The 18,702-nt window shown below is 37.1% G+C and overlaps 1 protein-coding gene across 2 annotated transcripts in view; it reads left to right on the top strand.

Moving 5' to 3' along the window:
• COL4A5 (collagen type IV alpha 5 chain) overlaps nt 1–18,702 on the top strand; it is a 243,894-nt gene that overhangs the window by 189,109 nt on the left and 36,083 nt on the right. For both annotated transcript variants that reach the window (XM_007196386.2, XM_057538818.1), the window contains exons 32-36: nt 202–291; nt 768–917; nt 2,305–2,403; nt 3,794–3,883; nt 4,287–4,426. In XM_007196386.2, the coding sequence (XP_007196448.2) occupies nt 202–291; nt 768–917; nt 2,305–2,403; nt 3,794–3,883; nt 4,287–4,426 (569 nt within the window). The remainder of the gene's footprint in view (nt 1–201; nt 292–767; nt 918–2,304; nt 2,404–3,793; nt 3,884–4,286; nt 4,427–18,702) is intronic.

Consider the following 18,702-nt stretch of genomic DNA (forward strand, 5'->3'; position numbering starts at 1 on the left):
CATTTGGGGACCATCTTTAGAGACTAACTACCACAATGATATAGGCAGTAGTGGTCACTAAGGTTACAGCAGTTGGAAAGGGGTGAAACTTAGTGCCTTCCCTCCAAGTCTCAATAGTTTTCCAGTTGACATCTTTAAACTTATCTTTTATCTTTCCAAGGTCAAGGAAAGGTAAAAGATACTTATCGATATTCTTAAAAGGTGCCAAAGGTGAAATGGGTATGATGGGACCTCCAGGCCCAACAGGACCTTTGGGAATTCCTGGCAGGAGTGGTGTTCCTGGTCTCAAAGGTAATATTCAGGGTTTGCTGGCAGATGCATGAAAGAAAGAAAATTAAATATTTTACTTTATGTCGATACAGAATATTTTTATTTGACTGCTTTAAAATGAGCAATGCTTACTTGTATTTTGTTTCTTGTATTTTCATGGCATTTAAATAGGTACTGTTTTAAGTTTGGTGGTATGCTTAGCTTGAATACTATGAAACATGGTAAGTGCTTAGCTCAAAATAACAGAATATAGGGATTAAATTTTTACTTTTTACAGTCTTTGTAATTGTCAAAGAATCCCAGAAGAGAGACTGTTATTTGAGTGTAAAAGTGTGTGTGAGCTCGAGTTATTTATAGGCAGTAAATAAGGTGCCTAAGTGTTTTGGGTGGTCAGTGGCCTACCCAACTATGTAACATATGAATAATCTTTATATATGCATTAATCCTGGATGGATAAATCTGATCTGCTTTGTCTTCCCCACACATGTTGGGTTTAGGTGATGATGGTTTGCAGGGTCAGCCAGGACTTCCTGGCCCTGCAGGAGAGAAAGGTAGTAAAGGAGAGCCCGGCCTTCCAGGCCTTCCTGGACCAATGGATCCAGATCTGCTGGGCTCAAAAGGAGAGAAAGGGGACCCTGGCCTACCAGGTGAGTGAATGCATTTATTTGTTAATGTGTTTCCTGCTATATATGAATTTTAATTTTTAATAGCATGGAAAGTGACTTGTAATCCAGGACTCACCAACAAAAGGCAGTTAGGTGCATCAAATTTTGGTAACGAAAATTAATTTTCACTGATTTCACTGATCAACTTTTGTTTGAGTATTTTCTTTGTAGTTTATCTGTCACAAACTATGAGGTTTTAAAATAGACAGTCACTTTCAGGCCTTCCAGAAAATAGTATATAGGATGTGGTCAAGAGAAAAAAGATATATAGCCAGAATTACTTGGAAAACAGATTTCAGTGTTTGGAAAATTTGCTGGTCCTTTAAACTTTCTCGCCTTGAAACCAGATGAGGATGAGTGGTACTTTGTTGCCCTGCAGTGTTTTGATATCCACATCATGCTTGACTTTTAAGTACAGTTCATTGTTATTCTACCCTGGAAGAATAAACAAGTATTGGACTATGAACAGCCAAGCTCAGCTCTGGGGGAGGTCGCTGAAAGTAGGTCTAGGGAATGACTGTGTTGTTATAGTTATTTTATTAGAAGCAAATAAGGTATGAAGTGTAACAGGTTTTTAACATTTAGAAGTCCTTTTTTCTTTTTATAAAAGGATAATATATTCATAACAAAGCACCAGAAAATATGAATAAGCACAGATCAATAAATAAAACACAATCCAATCTATGTAGAATAGTCTTTCAAACAACATGGAACTTTAAAAACTATCTATGTTTATTTGCAGATCATAGTAAAGTTTGTGACTCTTTCTGTGTTGTAACCATTACTACTGTCAGTCCGCGTGTGAGTGTGTGTGCAGGTGTGTGTGTACACAGATGTTATAAGCTTCCCTATGAGCAGGACCTGGTGGGATTTCTCCTCAAAAAAGAGTGTTAAGACATTACTGTGATTTTGTATACAGTCAGGAAAGAGGCAAAGCCACCTAATTTTGTATTCTTGTGAAAGTGAGATACCTTTCTTGACTTATTTCTTGCAAGGCTTCTCTTCTCTTTCCATTATGCCTTCTGCAAAACAGAGGCAGTAAACTGTATTTGCCTGTGATATAGGGTTATTAAAGATAGTTATAGAATCTAAGAGACAGCTTAGGGATAATCTTCCCCAATTCCTTCATTTTACAGTGTAAGAAACTGAGGCCCAAAGAGGAAAGTGACTTAATTATTGAGTGCTCTGCAATTCTTAATGGTAGCTAAATAAAGAAGTGGGGGATTTTAGTGAGTCCAGTGCTGTTGGTTCATACTATATCAGAATATCACTGTATTTCATTCATATTTCAGAGTTTGGTTAGCTTGCTTCACCAGATTTATTTAATGATATCAGCCTAACTTGTCTTTCTTATACTCATCCTTGGAAGGTATTCCTGGAGTTGCAGGGCCAAAAGGTTATCAGGGTTCGCCTGGAGACCCAGGGCAACCTGGACTGAGTGGACAACCTGGATTACCAGGACCATCGGGTAAGTGTGATAAACCACCTGTAGCAACTGGATGGTTGATCCTGAATCCTGGAACAAAGTAATTATGTATTTATCGTGTGTAATGATGTTTTGAATCTGGTCATGGCAATATGCTTGGGTAGCTACTGAGATACCGGACCTCTCCTTAACAGAAATGTTGCCATTTGGCCCAAGTGTCAACAGAAGATTTGTAGAATATTTTGCTTTGCTCAGTTTCTTCTTTTTGTGGCATCAGTGTGTACGCAAAATCAGAAGTACATCCAAGTAAGGTGCTGTGTTTTATTTATATCCATTGCAGCATATGTAAATAAGACAGGTTATCTGGTAGGAGCCTAAAGAATTCACCCTTTCCAGTTCTCTGTCTTCAGACAAGTCAATCATTAAACCATGTGAAACAGATGGCTGCCAATTCTATTTTTAAAAGTTTCTAGGGATAAAAATTTCACAATCTACCTTGGTAATGTGTTATAGCATTAATCACTCTTACAGTCAACATGGATTTTTTTTCTTATTTCTAATAAAACTCTTTCTTGCTGCTTCTTAAGCCATTTTCTTTGGGTTGGGCCCCTAAGGAATAAAGAGTAGCTCATCTCCATCTTTGTAAGAGCCCTTTGGGTCAGTTATTCTGTTCTAGACTTGGTACTGCATTACCTTGATGTAGTGGGAAGGAGAAATTATCTCCTTTTCTATCCCTCACATATTTTGCATTTTCTTCCCCAAGCTGGAAGACAGTGTGAAAGGAAAAATAAAAGAAAATAATATTTAAGGCAACATTGTGGTCCTTGGAAAATACCTGGGTGACACCACAGAGCCTCAAGTATCTAAGCTCTGGGAAGAATGTGTAAACACAACAGCCATGACTGTTGGGGGGAGATAGTCCAGTACTTCTCCATCAACTCTTGTCTATCCATGGCCTAATGTGCTGAGGGTGTATCATGACAGGTTACCACTTTCCTCTTCTGGTCTCACATGATCAGGCTCTACATGGGAATGCCACTTCTGAATCTTTTAAAGAGTCCCTTTATATTGGATTTACCTGTGATAAATATAGTAAGGTACTTACTTATACACAAACAACAAATAAGATTTCAGGTGACTGGAATAGTTTTAGGGCAAGAAACAAGGTGTCTTGGTGAAAGTTTTGCATTTTTAAAATAAATTTGTATTGGGAAACCTCTGTTACCATGATTATATTGTAATATGTTCCTAAAGAGATTTCTTAGGTAACTCTTACCTGTTTTATGCTGAGTTAGATCTGTGGAACTTAATCATATGTTAAGATTTAATCCATTCAATCTCACGCTTGCATTTTAATTACAACCCACACCAGGAAACCAGGCAACCTTAATATTGCTGAGTTGTCTTAATTTTACCAATTTGGCTTTTGTAGGTCCCAAGGGTAACCCTGGTCTCCCTGGGAAGCCAGGACTTACAGGACCTCCTGGACTTAAAGGAAACATAGGTGATATGGGTTTTCCAGGTGAGTGATGAAAATTTCCCAAATGTTTAGTTCCATTAATGGAAGATGGTTCACTATCTTTGTTATTAGAAATGAGACTGGTATTGATAGAGTCAAACTGAGACAATATCTAAGGCAGTCAGTGGGTAGAACTCTCTCATTACCCAAATATTTGAAGTGCGAATTAAGAGACAGAGCTTTAGAAAGAATTCACAAACTTACATTTTTTTCTCCAGCTATACCCCCTTTCACTTAAACTTCCTTGAAAAATAGGCTTTTATATAATCCTGGTTGTAAAGCTCATTATTATATATATCAGAATTTACAGAATTCTTTTTAAAAATCTTTTTGCTTGGTCATGTGCATGATATATATCCCACAAACAATATTTTTTAAAAGATTGCATATTACATGTTTCTAACAGGCCCCCAGGGTGCAAAAGGGTCTCCTGGACCTCCTGGAGTTCCTGGACAACCTGGATCCCCAGGATTACCTGGACAGAAAGGAGAAAAAGGTGACCCTGGTATTTCAGGCATTGGTCTTCCAGGTCTTCCTGGCCCAAAGGTAATCCTACTCAGGTATATGCCTGAGCAGATAGGATTTTTCTTTAACATTGTGCTCGTTCCTAATTCTACCTTAAACAAACTATAGAATGACATGGTATAGTCTGGGCAAGAAGTTCATTCCTTCTCTTTTCTCCTATATTGTAAGGATATATATTTTAGGTTTGCAGCCAGTCCAAAAAACGGAGGGGAAATCTTTCTGATTTCTTTATTTTCCCTCTATCTTACTCTTTGAGTATGTTTCAGTAACCCAAAAGCGTATTTCTGCCTAGTTTTGGGTTTTTTTTTCCTTTTTAGTGATGGAGTTGTTGGTCTTTGTCCTAATATTATTATTAACTAATTTGAAGAGGCTTATAAGCAAAGTAACTTATAAAATTAATGAAGGTGCAGTAGTATTCTTAACTGCATATCTGAGGTGGTTCTCCGAAAACAGTTGTACGTATCTCTCTCTGTCCCTAGTCAATGTGAAAACTTTGGTGGTATTTCTCAAGCAATCAAATCTAGAACATGTTTAAGAATCCCTGGACTCACAAATGTTTGATAACTGCTTAATTCCATGTAAAAAGGAAATAATTGCTATTGATTTGCAGAAGTATTTTATAACTAGCAGAGAGGTATCCATTGTCTAATATATATGTTGCGAGTATTTTCTCACAGTGAATTGTTTGTCTTATAATGATGTTTAATCATTCAGTTACAACACAAAACCTGAGAGTATTAGAAAAGGAATTGTGTTACTCAACTACCATGAAATTAGTGAAAGTTCCCACTGAGATAAGAATTTATTGAATAACATTTTAAAGATAATTTCTTTTTAATAGTATGCAAAAAGACTATATTTTTTAAAATATTTTCTTTCTTTTTTTGGTTGCATCGGGTCTTAGTTGTGGCATGTGGGATCTTTTATTTGTTGCGGCACATGGGCTCTTCGTTGGGGCGCGCAGGCTTCTCTCTAGTTGTGGTGCGCGGGCTCCAGGGTGCGTGGGCTCTGTAGTTTGTGGCACGCAGCCTCTCTCATTGAGGCACGCAGGCTCTGTAGTTGTGGCACATGGGCTTAGTTGCCCCGTGGCATGTGGGATCTTAGTTCCCCAACCAGGGATCGAACCCGTGTCCCCTGCATTTTAAGGTGGATTCTTTACCACTGGACCACCAGGGAAGTCCCCAAAAAGACTATATTTTGATTGCCCAGTTAATCAACTTATTTTAAGAAGTAATCAAGAGAAATTTCTGCATATTAATTGTGGATTAACAGTATAAAGTTTATTGAAATGAATCTTAATTTTTTCTATTTAAATTTTATCAGTAATACATGAATACATATTTTACTTAAAATAACAATACAGACATATCAAGGGTAAAAGTGAAAATCTCCTTTGTAACATGTCTTCTTTATTCCATTCCCTTCCCCACAGAATCCACTATTAATAGTTGGTGTGTAAATTTGAATCCCTTGCAACATATTCTCTTTCTTTTTCTCTCTCTCTATACACACACACACACACACACACACACACATACATACATACACACACACACATATATACACATACACACAGAATTTTGGTTTTTCTACACTTTGTGCATATGTAGAGTCATAGAATATATACTATTCTGTAGGTTACCTTATCACTTCTGTCTTTTAATATTTCTTCTTTCAGTATATCTTAATCAGTTTTCTTCGTCAGTGTGCATCATTGTTAATGGTTGCATGATATCCTACTTCTGTTGCAATTCATATCATAATGAACATTCTTACACATATCTGTGGACACATGTACAATTATTTATACTGTAGAGATTCTTAAAAGTGAAATTGCTGGGTCAAAAGATAAGTGCATTTCAATTTTTGTCTTTTTAAGTTTTTATATTAATAGTAACAAATTAGATTGATTTTAAAAATCAACCAGCACACCATAGTGTATACAGAAATAGAAATATAATGTTGTACACATGAAACTTTTATGTATAATGTTATAAATCAATAAAAATAAAATCAACCAGTATGAAATGATGTAAAATGAGAACTCTTCTTTCCACACATTTACATACTCCAAATCCATAGTTCTTCCCCAAGGTAACCACGTTTAGTAGTTCCTCATGTATTTGTCCAGAAAAGGCTTTTTATGCATATATATGTATGTATATATGATAGGTATTTCATCAAGTTTAAGACTCAGTTTTGTACAATTCAAAATCTCTGATATTGAGGGGCATCTTACAATGGGAAACACCTTACAATTATAATTAGAAGCATTTTTCCCTCAGTTATTCATGCATGGAATGATGCGGCATCTTCTAATGGAAATTATATTTTTATTTATATGCATGAAATCATATTCAATACCATACATCTGCTCTGGACCTAGTGGTCATAGTTTAGTAGATCTTAGCATACTTTCTTTATCAGCCTATAAATATACACCTCATTCTTTTTCATAATTCTATAGTATTTTCTGTTTAGGTTAACCATAAATAATTTAACCTATTATTAGTACTGAAGTTGTTTCTATATTTTCATGATTACAAACATATGTTGCACTGAAATTCTTATCCATATCTTACATAAATATCTTAATATTATTTGGTAAATATTGCCATAGAATAAATTATGAGTAGATTTGCTGGAATCCAGCATATATATGCCTTTTTGTTTTTTAAGATTTTTATTGGAGTATAATTACTTTACAATGGTGTGTTAGTTTCTGCTTTATAACAAAGTGAATCAGCTATACATATACATATATCCCCATATCTCCTCCCTCTTGTGTCTCCCTCCCACCCTCCCTATCCCACCCCTCTAGGTGGTCACAAAGCACAGAGCTGATCTCCCTATGCTATGCGGATACTTCCCACTAGCTATCTATTTTATCTTTGGTAGTGTATATAAGTCCATGCCACTCTCTCACTTCATCCCAGCTTACCCTTCCCCCTCCCCATGTCCTCAAGTCCATTCTCTACATCTGCGTCTTTATTCCTGTCCTGCCCCTAGGTTCTTCAGAACCTTTTTTTTTTTTTAGATTCCATATATATATATGTGTTAGCATACGGTATTTGTTTTTCTCTTTCTGACTTACTTCACTCTGTATGACAGACTCTAGGTCCATCCACCTCACTACAAATACCTCCATTTCGTTTCTTTTTATGGCTGAGTAATATTCGATTGTATATATGTACCACATCTTCTTTATCCATTCATCTGTTGATGGACACTTAGGTTGCTTCCATGTCCTGGCTATTGTAAATACAGCTGCAATGAACATTGTGGTACATGACTCTTCTTGAATTATGGTTTTCTCAAGGTATATGCCCAGTAGTGGGATTGCTGGGTCGTATGGTAGTTCTATTTTTAGTTTTTTGAGGAACCTCCATACTGTTCTACCTAGTGGCTGTATCAATTTACATTCCCACCAACAGTGCAAGAGAGTTCCCTTTTCTCCACACCCTCTCCAGCAATTATTGTTTGTAGATTTTTTTAAAACATCTTTATTGGAGTATAATTGCTTTACAATGGTGTGTTAGTTTCTGCTTTATAACAAAGTGAATCAGTTATACATATACATATGTTCCCATATCTCTTCCCTCTTGCATCTCTCTCCCTCCCATCCTCCCTATCCCACCCCTCTAGGTGGTCACAAAGCACCTAGATGATCTCCCTGTGCTATGCAGCTGCTTCCCACTAGCTATCTATTTTACATTTGGTAGTGTATACATGTCCATGCCACTCTCTCACCCTGTCACATCTCACCCCTCCCCCTCCCCATATCCTCAAGTCTATGCTCTAGTAGGTCTGTGTCTTTATTCCCGTCTTGCCACTAGGTTCTTCATGACCTTTTTTTTTTTCCTTAGATTCCATATATATGTGTTAGCATACTGTATTTGTTTTTCTCTTTCTGACTTACTTCACTCTGTATGACAGACTCTAGGTCCATCCACCTCACTACAAATACCTCCAGTTCATTTCTTTTTATGGCTGAGTAATATTCCATTGTATATATGTGCCACATCTTCTTTATCCATTCATCTGTCAATGGACACTTAGGTTGCTTCCATGTCCTGGCTATTGTAAATAGAGCTGCAATGAACATTTTGGTACATGACTCTTTTTGAATTATGGTTTTCTCAGGGTATATGCCCAGTAGTGGGATTGCTGGGTCATATGGTAATTCTATTTTTAGTTTTTTAAGGAACCTCCATACTGTTCTCCATAGTGGCTGTATCAATTTACATTCCCACCAACAGTGCAGGAGGGTTCCCTTTTCTCCACACCCTCTCCAGCACTTATTGTTTGTAGATTTTTTGATGATGGCCATTCTAACTGTTGTGAGTTGATGCCTCATTGTCGTTTTGATTTGCATTTCTCTAATAATTAGTGATGTTGAGCATCCTTTCATGTGTTTGTTGGGAATCTGTATATCTTCTTTGGAGGAATGTCTATTTAGGTCTTCTGCCCATTTTTGGATTGGGTTGTTTGTTTTTTGATATTGAGCTGCATGAGCTGCTTATAAATTTTGGAGATTAATCCTTTGTCAGTTGCTTCATTTGCAAGTATTTTCTCCCATTCTGAGGGTTCTCTTTTCGTCTTCTTTATGTTTTCCTTGCTGTGCAAAAGCTTTTAAGTTTCATTAGGTCCCATTTCTTTATTTTTGTTTTTACTTCCATTTCTCAAGGAGGTGGGTCAAAAAGGATCTTGCTGTGATTTATGTCATACGGGGTTCTGCCTATGTTTTCCTCTAAGACTTTTGTAGTGTCTGGCCTTACATTTAGGTCTTTAATCCATTCTGAGTTTATTTTTGTGTATGGTGTTAGGGAGTGTTCTAATTTCATTCTTTTACATGTAGCTGTCCAGTTTTCCCAGCACCACTATTGAAGAGGCTGTTTTTTCTCCATTGTATATCCTTGCCTTCCTGGGATAAACCCCACTTGATCATGGTGTATGATCCTTTTAATGTGCTGTTGGATTCTGTTTGCTAGTATCTTGTTGAGGATTTTTGCATGTATGTTCATCAGTGATATTGGCCTGTAGTTTTCTTTTTATGTGACATCTTGGTCTGGTTTTGGTGTCAGGGTGATGGTGGCCTCATAGAATGAGTTTGGGAGTGTTCCTCCCTCTGCTATATTTTGGAAGAGTTTGAGAAGGATAGCTGTTAGCTCTTCTCTAAATGTTTGATAGAATTCGCCTGTGAAGCCATCTGGTCCTCAGCTTTTCTTGGTTAGGAGATTTTTAATCACAGTCTCAATTTCAGTGCTTGTGACTGGTCTGTTTATATTTTCTATTTCTCCCTGGTTCAGTCTCGGAAGGTTGTGCTTTTCTAAGAATTTGTCCATTTCTTCCAGGTTGTCCATTTCTTCCGGGTTGTCCATTTTATTGGCAAATAGTTGCTTGTAGTAATCTCTCACGATCCTTTGTATTTCTGCAGTGTCAGTTGTTACTTCTCCTTTTTCATTTCTAATTCTATTAATTTGAGTCTTCTCCCTTTTTTTCTTCATGAGTCTGGCTAATGGTTTATCAATTTTGCTTATCTTCTCAAAGAACCAGCTTTTAGTTTTATTGATCTTTGCTATTGTTTCCTTCATTTCTTTTTCATTTATTTCTGATCTGATCTTTATGATTTCTTTCCTTCCGCTAACTTTGGGGTTTTTTTGTTCTTCTTTCTCTAATTGCTTTAGGTGTAAGATTAGGTTTTTTATTTGAGATTTTTCTTGTTTCTTGAGGTGGGATTGTATTGCTATAAACTTCCCTCTTAGAACTGCTTTTGCTGTATCCCGTAGGTTTTGGGTCATCGTGTTTTCATTGTCATTTGTTTCTAGGTATTTTTTTATTTCCTCTTTTATTTCTTCAGTGATCTCTTGGTTATTTAGTAGTGTATTGTTTAACCTCCATGTGTTTGTATTTTTAACAGATTTTTTACTGTAATTGATATCTAGTCTCATAGCGTTGTGGTTGGAAAAGATACTTGATATGATTTCAATTTTCTTAAATTTACCAAGGCTTGATTTGTGACCCAAGATATGACCTATTCTGGAGAATGTTCCATGAGCACTTGAGAAGAAAGTATATTCTGTTGTTTTTGGATGGAATGCCCTATAAATATCAATTAAGTCCATCTTCTTTAGTGTATCATTTAAAGCTTGTGTTTCCTTAATTATTTTCATGTTGGATGGTCTGTCCATTGGTGAAAGTGGGGTGTTAAAGTCCGCTTCTATGACTGTGTTACTGTTGATTTCCCCTTTTATGGCTGTTAGCATTTGCCTTATATATTGAGGTGCTCCTATGTTGGGTGCATAAATATTTACAATTGTTATATCTTCTTCATGGATTGATCCCTTGATCATTATGTAGTGTCCTTCTTTGTCTCTTGTAATAGTCTTTATTTTAAAATCTATTTCGTCTGATATGAGAATTGCTACTCCAGCTTTCTTTTGATTTCCATTTGCATGGAATATCTTTTTCCATTCCCTCACTTTCAGTCTGTATGTGTCCCTAGGTCTGAAGTGGGTCTCTTGTAGACAGCATATATACAGGTCTTGTTTTTGTATCCATTCAGCCAGTCTATGTCTTTTGGTTGGAGCATTTAATCCATTTACATTTAAGGTAATTATCAATATGTATGTTCCTATTACCATTTTCTTAGTTGTTTTAGTTTTGCTATTGTAGGTCTTTTCTTTCTCTTGTGTTTCCTGCCTAAAGAAGTTCCTTTAGAATTTGTTGTAAAGCTGGTTTGGTGGTGCTGAATTCTCTTAGCTTTTACTTGTCTGTAAAGGTTTTAATTTCTCTGTCAGATCTGCATGAGATCCTGGCTGGGTAGAGTCATCTTGGTTGTTGGTTTTTCCCTTTCATCACTTTAAATATGTCCTGCCACTCCCTTCTGGCTTGCAGAGTTTCTGCTGAAAGATCAGCTTTTAACCTTATGGGGATTCCCTTGTATGTTATTTGTTGCTTTTCCCTCACTGCTTTTAATATTTTTTCTTTGTATTTAATATTTGACATTTTGATTAATATGTGTCTTGGCATGTTTCTCCTTGGATTTATCCTGTATGGGACTCTCTGCACTTTCTGGACTTGACTGACTATTTCCTTTCCCATGTTAGGGAAGTCTTCAACTATAATCTCTTCAAATATTTTCTCCGTCACCTTTTATTTTTCTCTTCTTCTTCTGGGACCCCTATAATTCGAATGTTGGTGACTTTAATGTTGTCCCAGAGGTCTCTAAGACCGTCCATAATTCTTTTCATTCTTGTTTCTTTATTCTGTTCTGTGGTAGTTATTTCCACTATTTTATCTTCCAGGTCACTTATCCATTCTTCTGCCTCAGTTATTCTGCTGTTGATTCCTTGTAGAGAAATTTTAATTTCATTTATTGTGTTGTTCATCATTGTTTGTTTGCTCTTTAGTTCTTCTAGGTCCTTGTTAAACGTTTCTTGTATTTTCTGCATTCTATTTCCACGATTTTAGATAATCTTTACTGTCATTACTCTGAATTCTTTTTCAGGTAGACTGCCTATTTCCTCTTCATTTGTTAGGTCTGGTGGGTTTTTACCTTGCTCCTTCATCTGCTGTGTGTTTCTCTGTCTTCTCGTTTTGCTTAACTTACTGTGTTTGGGGTCTTCTTTTTGCAGGCTGAAGGTTAGTAGTTCCCATTGTTTTTGGTGTCTGCCCCCAGTGGCTAAGTTTGGTTCAGTGGGTTGTGTAGGCTTCCTGGTGGAGGGACTAGTGCCTGTGTTCTGGTGGATGAGCCTGGATCTTGTCTTTCTGTTGGGCAGGTCCACGTCTGGTGGTGTGTTTTGGGGTGTCTGTGACCTTATTATGATTTTAGGCAGCCTCTCTGCTAATGGGTGGGGTTGTGTTCCTGTCTTGCTAGTTGTTTGGCATAGGGTGTCCAGCACTGTAGCTTGCTGGTCGTTGAGTGTACCTGGGTCTTAGTGTTGAGATGGAGATCTCTGGGAGAGCTTTCGCCGTTTGATATTACGTGGAGCCAGGAGGTGTCTGGTGGACCAATGTCCTGAACTCGGCTCTCCCACCTCAGAGCCACAGGCCTGACACCCAGCCAGAGCACCAAGACCCTGTTGGCCACACGGCTCAGAAGAAACGGGAGAAAAAAAGAAAGAAAAAAAGAAAAAATAAAATAACGTTATTAAAATAAAAAATAATTATTAAAAATAAAAACAATTAAAAAGTAATAAAACAAAACAAAACAAAAAACCAGACAGGCAGAACCCTAGGACAAATGGTAAAAGCAAAGTTCTACAGACAACATCACGCAAAGATGCATACACATACACACTCACAAAAAGAGAAAAAGGAAAAAAGTATATATATCATTGCTCCCAAAGTCCACCACCTCAATTTTGGGATGATTCGTTGTCTATTCAGGTATTCCACAGATGCAGGGTGCATCAAGTTGATTGTGGAGATTTAATCCACTGCTCCTGAGGCTACACAGAGAAATTTCCCTTTCTCTTCTTTGTTCGCACAGCTCCTGGGGTTCAGCTTTGGATTTGGCCCCGCCTCTGCATGTAGGTCACCTGAGGGCGTCTGTTCTTCACTCAGACAGGACGGGGTTAAAGGAGCAGCTGATTCGGGGGCTCTGGCTCACTCAGCTCAAGGGGGGAGGGAGGAGTACAGAATGCGGCACGAGCCTGCAGCGGCAGAGGCTAGCATGACGTTGCACCAGCCCGAGGCACGCCGTTTGTTCTCCCGGGGAAGTCGTCTCTGGATCACAGAGACAGAGACCCTGGCAGTGGCGTGCTGCACAGGTTCCCTGGAGGGGAGGTGTGGATAGTGACCTGTGCTTGCACACAGGATTCTTGGTGGCTGCAGTAGCAGCCCTAGAGTCTCATGCCCATCTCTGGGGCCCGCACTGATAGCCGCGTCTCACGCCCATCTCTGGAGCTCGTTTAGGCGGTGCTGTGAATCCCCTCTCCTCGCGCACCCCGAAACAATTGTCTCTTGCCTCTTAGGCAGGTCCAGACTTTTTCCCTAACTCCCTTCCGGCCAGATGTGGCTCACTAGCTCCCTTCAGGCTGTCTTCATGCAGCCAACCCCAGTCCTCTTCCTGGGATCTGACCTCCGAAGCCCAAGCCTCAGCTCCCAGCCCCCGCCCGCCCCGGAGGGTGAGCAGACAAGCCTCTCGGGCTGGTGAGTGCTGGTCGGCACCGCTCCTCTGTGCGGGAATCTCTCTGCTTTGCCCTCCACACCCCTGTTGCTGTGCTCTCCTCCGTGGCTCCAAAGCTTCCCCCCCCCCACCCCCCATCTCTGCCAGTGAAGGGGCTTCCTAGTGTGTGGAAACTTTTCCTCCTTCACAGCTTCCTCCCCAAGGGGCAGGTCTCGTCCCTATTCTTTTTTCTCTGTTTTTCCTTTTTTCTTTTGCCCTACCCAGGTACATGGGGGAGTTTCTTCTGCCAGCGTTCAGTAGGTATTCTGTAGGAGTTATTCCACGTGTAGATGTATTTCTGATGTATTTGTGGGGAGGAAGGTGATCTCCATGTCTTACTCTTCTGCCATCTTGAAGGTCTTCCTCTAATTGCTGCTTTTCTCATGGAGTGTCTAACTTTTTTTCCCTTGTTGCTTAGTCTGGTTTCCCTTGCTCATAGGGGGCCGCATGCAGAGGCCTCGCACCTGCCCTTCAGACCAGAGTTCCTCCTGGGAAATAACTGTGCCGACACCTCAGCTCTGGGACGGTGTGCAGAAGCCTGTATATTCCTTTTTAATGTTGATAGTTACTGGCAAATTTTCCTAATTAAATAGCTCTACTGCTTGATACTCCCTTGATCAGTATAAGAAATTTTCTATTTTCTCCTCATTTTACAAGTATTAGGTACTATCAGTCTTTCTAATTTTGTCAGCCTAATGGGTAAAAAGTAGCATATCATTGTTTAAATTTGAATTTTCCTGATTCCAAGTGAGACTTTTTATATGTATATCTCCTCAGCAAATTGTCTATTCATACTCTTTGCCTCATTTTTTAGGAGGGGATTTGCTTATGTATTTCTTATTGATTTGTAAAAGTACTTTATAAACACCGAAGATGCATCCATTGTCTATTATATATGTTGCAAATAGTTTCTCCCAGTCAGTTGTTTGTCTTACTACAGTGTTTACTGTACATTTCATCAAGTAGAAGTTTAACATTTTAACATAAACGAATGTTATACTCATTCATTCATTCAAAAAATACCTATTGAGTATGTATGATGTGCCAGGAACTATTTTAGGTGCTGGAGATAGAGTATGAGTGAAACAAATTCACTGCCTGCATGGCGTTTACATCTAGTCAGTGAACAAAATAAACAAAATAAATAAGTTTGTTAGAAGGTATTGCAAAATTAGAGTGAGGCTTGGGGATAAGAATTGCTGAAAAATGTTACATTTTTTAAAATAGGGTAGTAAGGAAAATCTTCTCTGATTACAATTGTTTAAGTGGCCTCATGCAATGAGGGGGTTAGTCATTCAAAGACCCTGGCATTTTGAGAAATATAAATGAGGCTAGTGTGAATTAAGCTAAGTATTGAGGTGAAAGTCAGTAGGAGATGAGATCAGGTTGGTAATGGAGGATAGATTATCTAGGGCTTTTTAGATCATAGTAAGGCTTATACTCCTAAGTGAAATAAGGGACAACTGGAAGGAATAACATGATTGTACTTTAATTTAAAAAAAATCACAGCTCTCATTTTGGATATAAATCATAGAGGAGTAAGGATGAAAAGAGTGAGACCAATTATGACACTATTTTATTATTATTATTTTATTTTTATTATTATTTATAATACAAACTAGAGATGTTGATAGCTTGGATCAGAGTGGTGGCAGTGGAAGTGATAAGAAACTGTCAGAATCTTAAGATATTTTCCATGTCAAGTCAGCAAGATTTGTGTATGGAATATGAGAGAAAGAGAGATGTCAAGAATGACTCTAAAGTTTTTATCCTGAGCAACTGCAAGAATGGAGTTGCTACATACTGAGATAGGAAAGATTTGGGGAGAAACAGATTTGGCAGGAAAGATCAGGAGCATAGTTTTCTGATTGTTATGAAGACTTCTATATCTAAGATTATAAAAAGAGTCCTATATATTCTATTCCAGTGTTTGCATGATCTTGTTCTTTATGTTTACATCTTTAACCCATCTGACTTTTTCTGTATGTTTTGCAAGGTGAGGGACTATATATTTTTTTCCAAATAAATTATCCAAATAACCCAAACCCATTTGTTATGAGCGCCATTCTTTACTCATTGATTTGAAATTACATTTTAAAAATGTTCTAAATTTGTTTATACATATTTTTTTCTAGACTGAGTGAATTTTAACATTCATATAGTGCAACCAAAATTACCATAATAATTCATCTCTGAAACTATAATGGATGGCAGCAGAAAACCATGTTTCAACTGGCCAGTGTCCACAGTATATTCAACTCTTCAAGCAAGAGGCTAACTCTTAGTTTTTCTATGCATCCTACAAGTATTTTTCAATAAGGAAATCTACACTAAATTTGGACATTTGCAGAGCTGATAAAACCAGGAAATCATGTATCTGAAGTATCCTACTGTTTCTTTCAGATGGTATTATTTTATCTTAAAATGATGACATATTTAAAAAATATGATTTTACCTCTCAGTTTTGATAAGCACAAGCAGTCCTTGCTTTGTACAGTTCTGATATGCACAAATTTGTTACCACAGTTTAGTTAAATAGCATCAGTCCACAACAATATGGTTCAAGTTTAAGTTACCATGATATATTAGCTCTTCAATCCCTAAACCACTATGTAAATATCTACTGTGCATCATGATCAGTGAGCGGTCATTTCACTTCTTTCAAATTCTGTCAGTGATTCATCACTGTGAATCTATTGTTCCCATAATGCATTGACAGCAAAGCATGTAGATGTGTTGCCTCTGTCTCTCATTGATAAACCAAACTGAAATTTAACAAAAATGGATAATCAAAAGAGAAAATTGACCAACAATGATGAAAGTGCAGTAAAAAAAAAAGAAAGGTGATAACACTGGAAATGAAATTTAAATCTAATGTAGATGGAGTTAGAGATGAAATAGCCAGCCAAAGGAATGTTGACACTGCCACCATTTGAGAGACTTTAGATGTGCAGCCAAGAAAGCTAGTGAAGTTGAAATGATCAACATATGAACTTGGCTGTGTATACATGTATAACTGACAGGAAGAGGGATTTTAGTGTTTTGAGAAAAACTTTTACAGGTCATAGAATGATCATATTTTTCCCATTGATTTTTAAAATCTCTTTACATGGTTTCATCTTGCATTTTCATTTTTATAGTCCAATACTGTTATACAAAATGAGGAGTGCCTGCCTATATTGTAAAGGAAGAGTAGAATAAAAGTTTCAGAAGACATGATAGTATGATTAGGGATGTCAAGCATAAGAAAAAATTCTATAATTAGTGAGCTGTTAAGAAGTAAGGATAGTGGTAAAAGGTCAGATGGTAGTTTGTTTTATGAGAGAGTGTCCTTGTTAGTCAAAAAGCATAATTAATATAGTACACTGAAAACCCTGGACAGGGAATCAATAGGCAGAACTTTGAGTCCTGAGTCTGTCTACATGACCTTGTAAGTACTTAATTCTTTTGTATCTTCACTACTTTGTCAGTAAAATAGAAAAAAGAATTATATCTATTGCACAGAGTTATTGTGAGGCTTCAATTAGTTTTAAAAAAACACTTTGTAAATTATAAAGCACTCTATACATAATATTTGTCTGTGAGATGAGAGAGCTGGACTAGATAGTACCTAAGATTTCTTCAACTCTTAAACTTAATGACTGTATTCTTTAAATGTGGCATAATATTTCTAACCTCCATTAATCCTTCTTAAAATCTAATCATACTACAGACTCAGAGCAATCCCTGTCATAATCCCAGATAGCTTTTTTGCTGAAATTGACAAGCAGAAAGTCTTAGAAGAAAACATGATATATCTTCAGGACCTTGGGTTAGGGTAATTATTTCTTAGATATGACACCAAAAGCACAAGCAAACAAAGAAAAAATAAATGAATTGAACCACATTAAAATTTTGTGCTGCAAATGATAGCATCAAGAAAGTGAAAAGACTATCCACAGAAAGGGAGAAAATATTTGCAAATTATATATCAGATAAGAGATTTGTATCCAGAATATATTTTAAAAACTCTTATAATTCAATAAGAAAGCAAATAGACCAATTTTTAAATGGGCAAAGTCAATTGGGCCTAACAGACCTATACAGAACGTTCCAACCCACAACAGCAAAGTATCTATTTTTTCAAGTGCACAAGAAACATTCTTCAGAATAGAGCATATGTTAGGCCACAAAATAAGTCTTGATAAATTTTAAAAGATTGGAACCATACAAAGTATCTTTCCCAGTTACAATAGAATGTAAACAGCAAAAGGAAAACTGGAAAATTCACAAATATGTAGAAATTAAAGAACATACTCTTAACAACCAGTGGGACAAAGATGAGGACACAAGGGAAATTAGAAGATATCTTGAGACAAGTGGAAAAGAAAACACAACATACCAAAACTTATAGGATCCAGCAAAAGCAATGCTAAGAGGGAAATTTATAGTGTAAATGCTTGCATTAAAGAAGAAAGATCCTAAGTCAACAATTTACCTTCATACCTTCAGGAACTAGAAAAAGAAGAACAAACTCAACCCAAAGCTGGCAGAAGGAAGGAAATAATAAAGATTAAAACAGCAATAAATATAGTAGAGATTAAAAATAATAGAGAAAATCAATAAAACCAAGAGTTGGTTCTTTTGAAAAGTGAACAAAATTGAAAAACCTTTAGCTAGGTTGACTAAGAGAAAAAGAGAGAAGACTCAAATTGCTAAAATTAGAAATGAAAGAGGGTGCATCACCACCAATTTTACAGAAATGAAAAGGATTATGAGGGTACTATGAACAAGTGTACAACAACAAATTGGATAACTTTGAAATGGACAAATTCCTAAAAACACAAAATTTACCAAGACTGAATCATAAAGAATAGATTTTCTGAATAGACTTATAGCTACTAAGGATAGTATCTTCCTTGGGTGGTAAAGGATACCATAGGGTCCATTATTTTATAAACTTAGTTCATATTATTTTTCTCTAAGTTCATCGCCTTTTCTCTAAGTTCATCACCTTACACATACTCATTGAATCCCATGTACCGTGTTTTGGCCTGCCCAGGCAGCTTTGAGCCTTTATTTATCAATTTGTCCCTGTTAGCTTAAAATTTCACTACCTGGGAGAGGAAAGTAGCATGCAAACTTG

The sequence above is a fragment of the Balaenoptera acutorostrata genome, chromosome X (assembly GCF_949987535.1).
Source record: "Balaenoptera acutorostrata chromosome X, mBalAcu1.1, whole genome shotgun sequence".
Lineage (NCBI taxonomy): Eukaryota > Metazoa > Chordata > Mammalia > Artiodactyla > Balaenopteridae > Balaenoptera > Balaenoptera acutorostrata.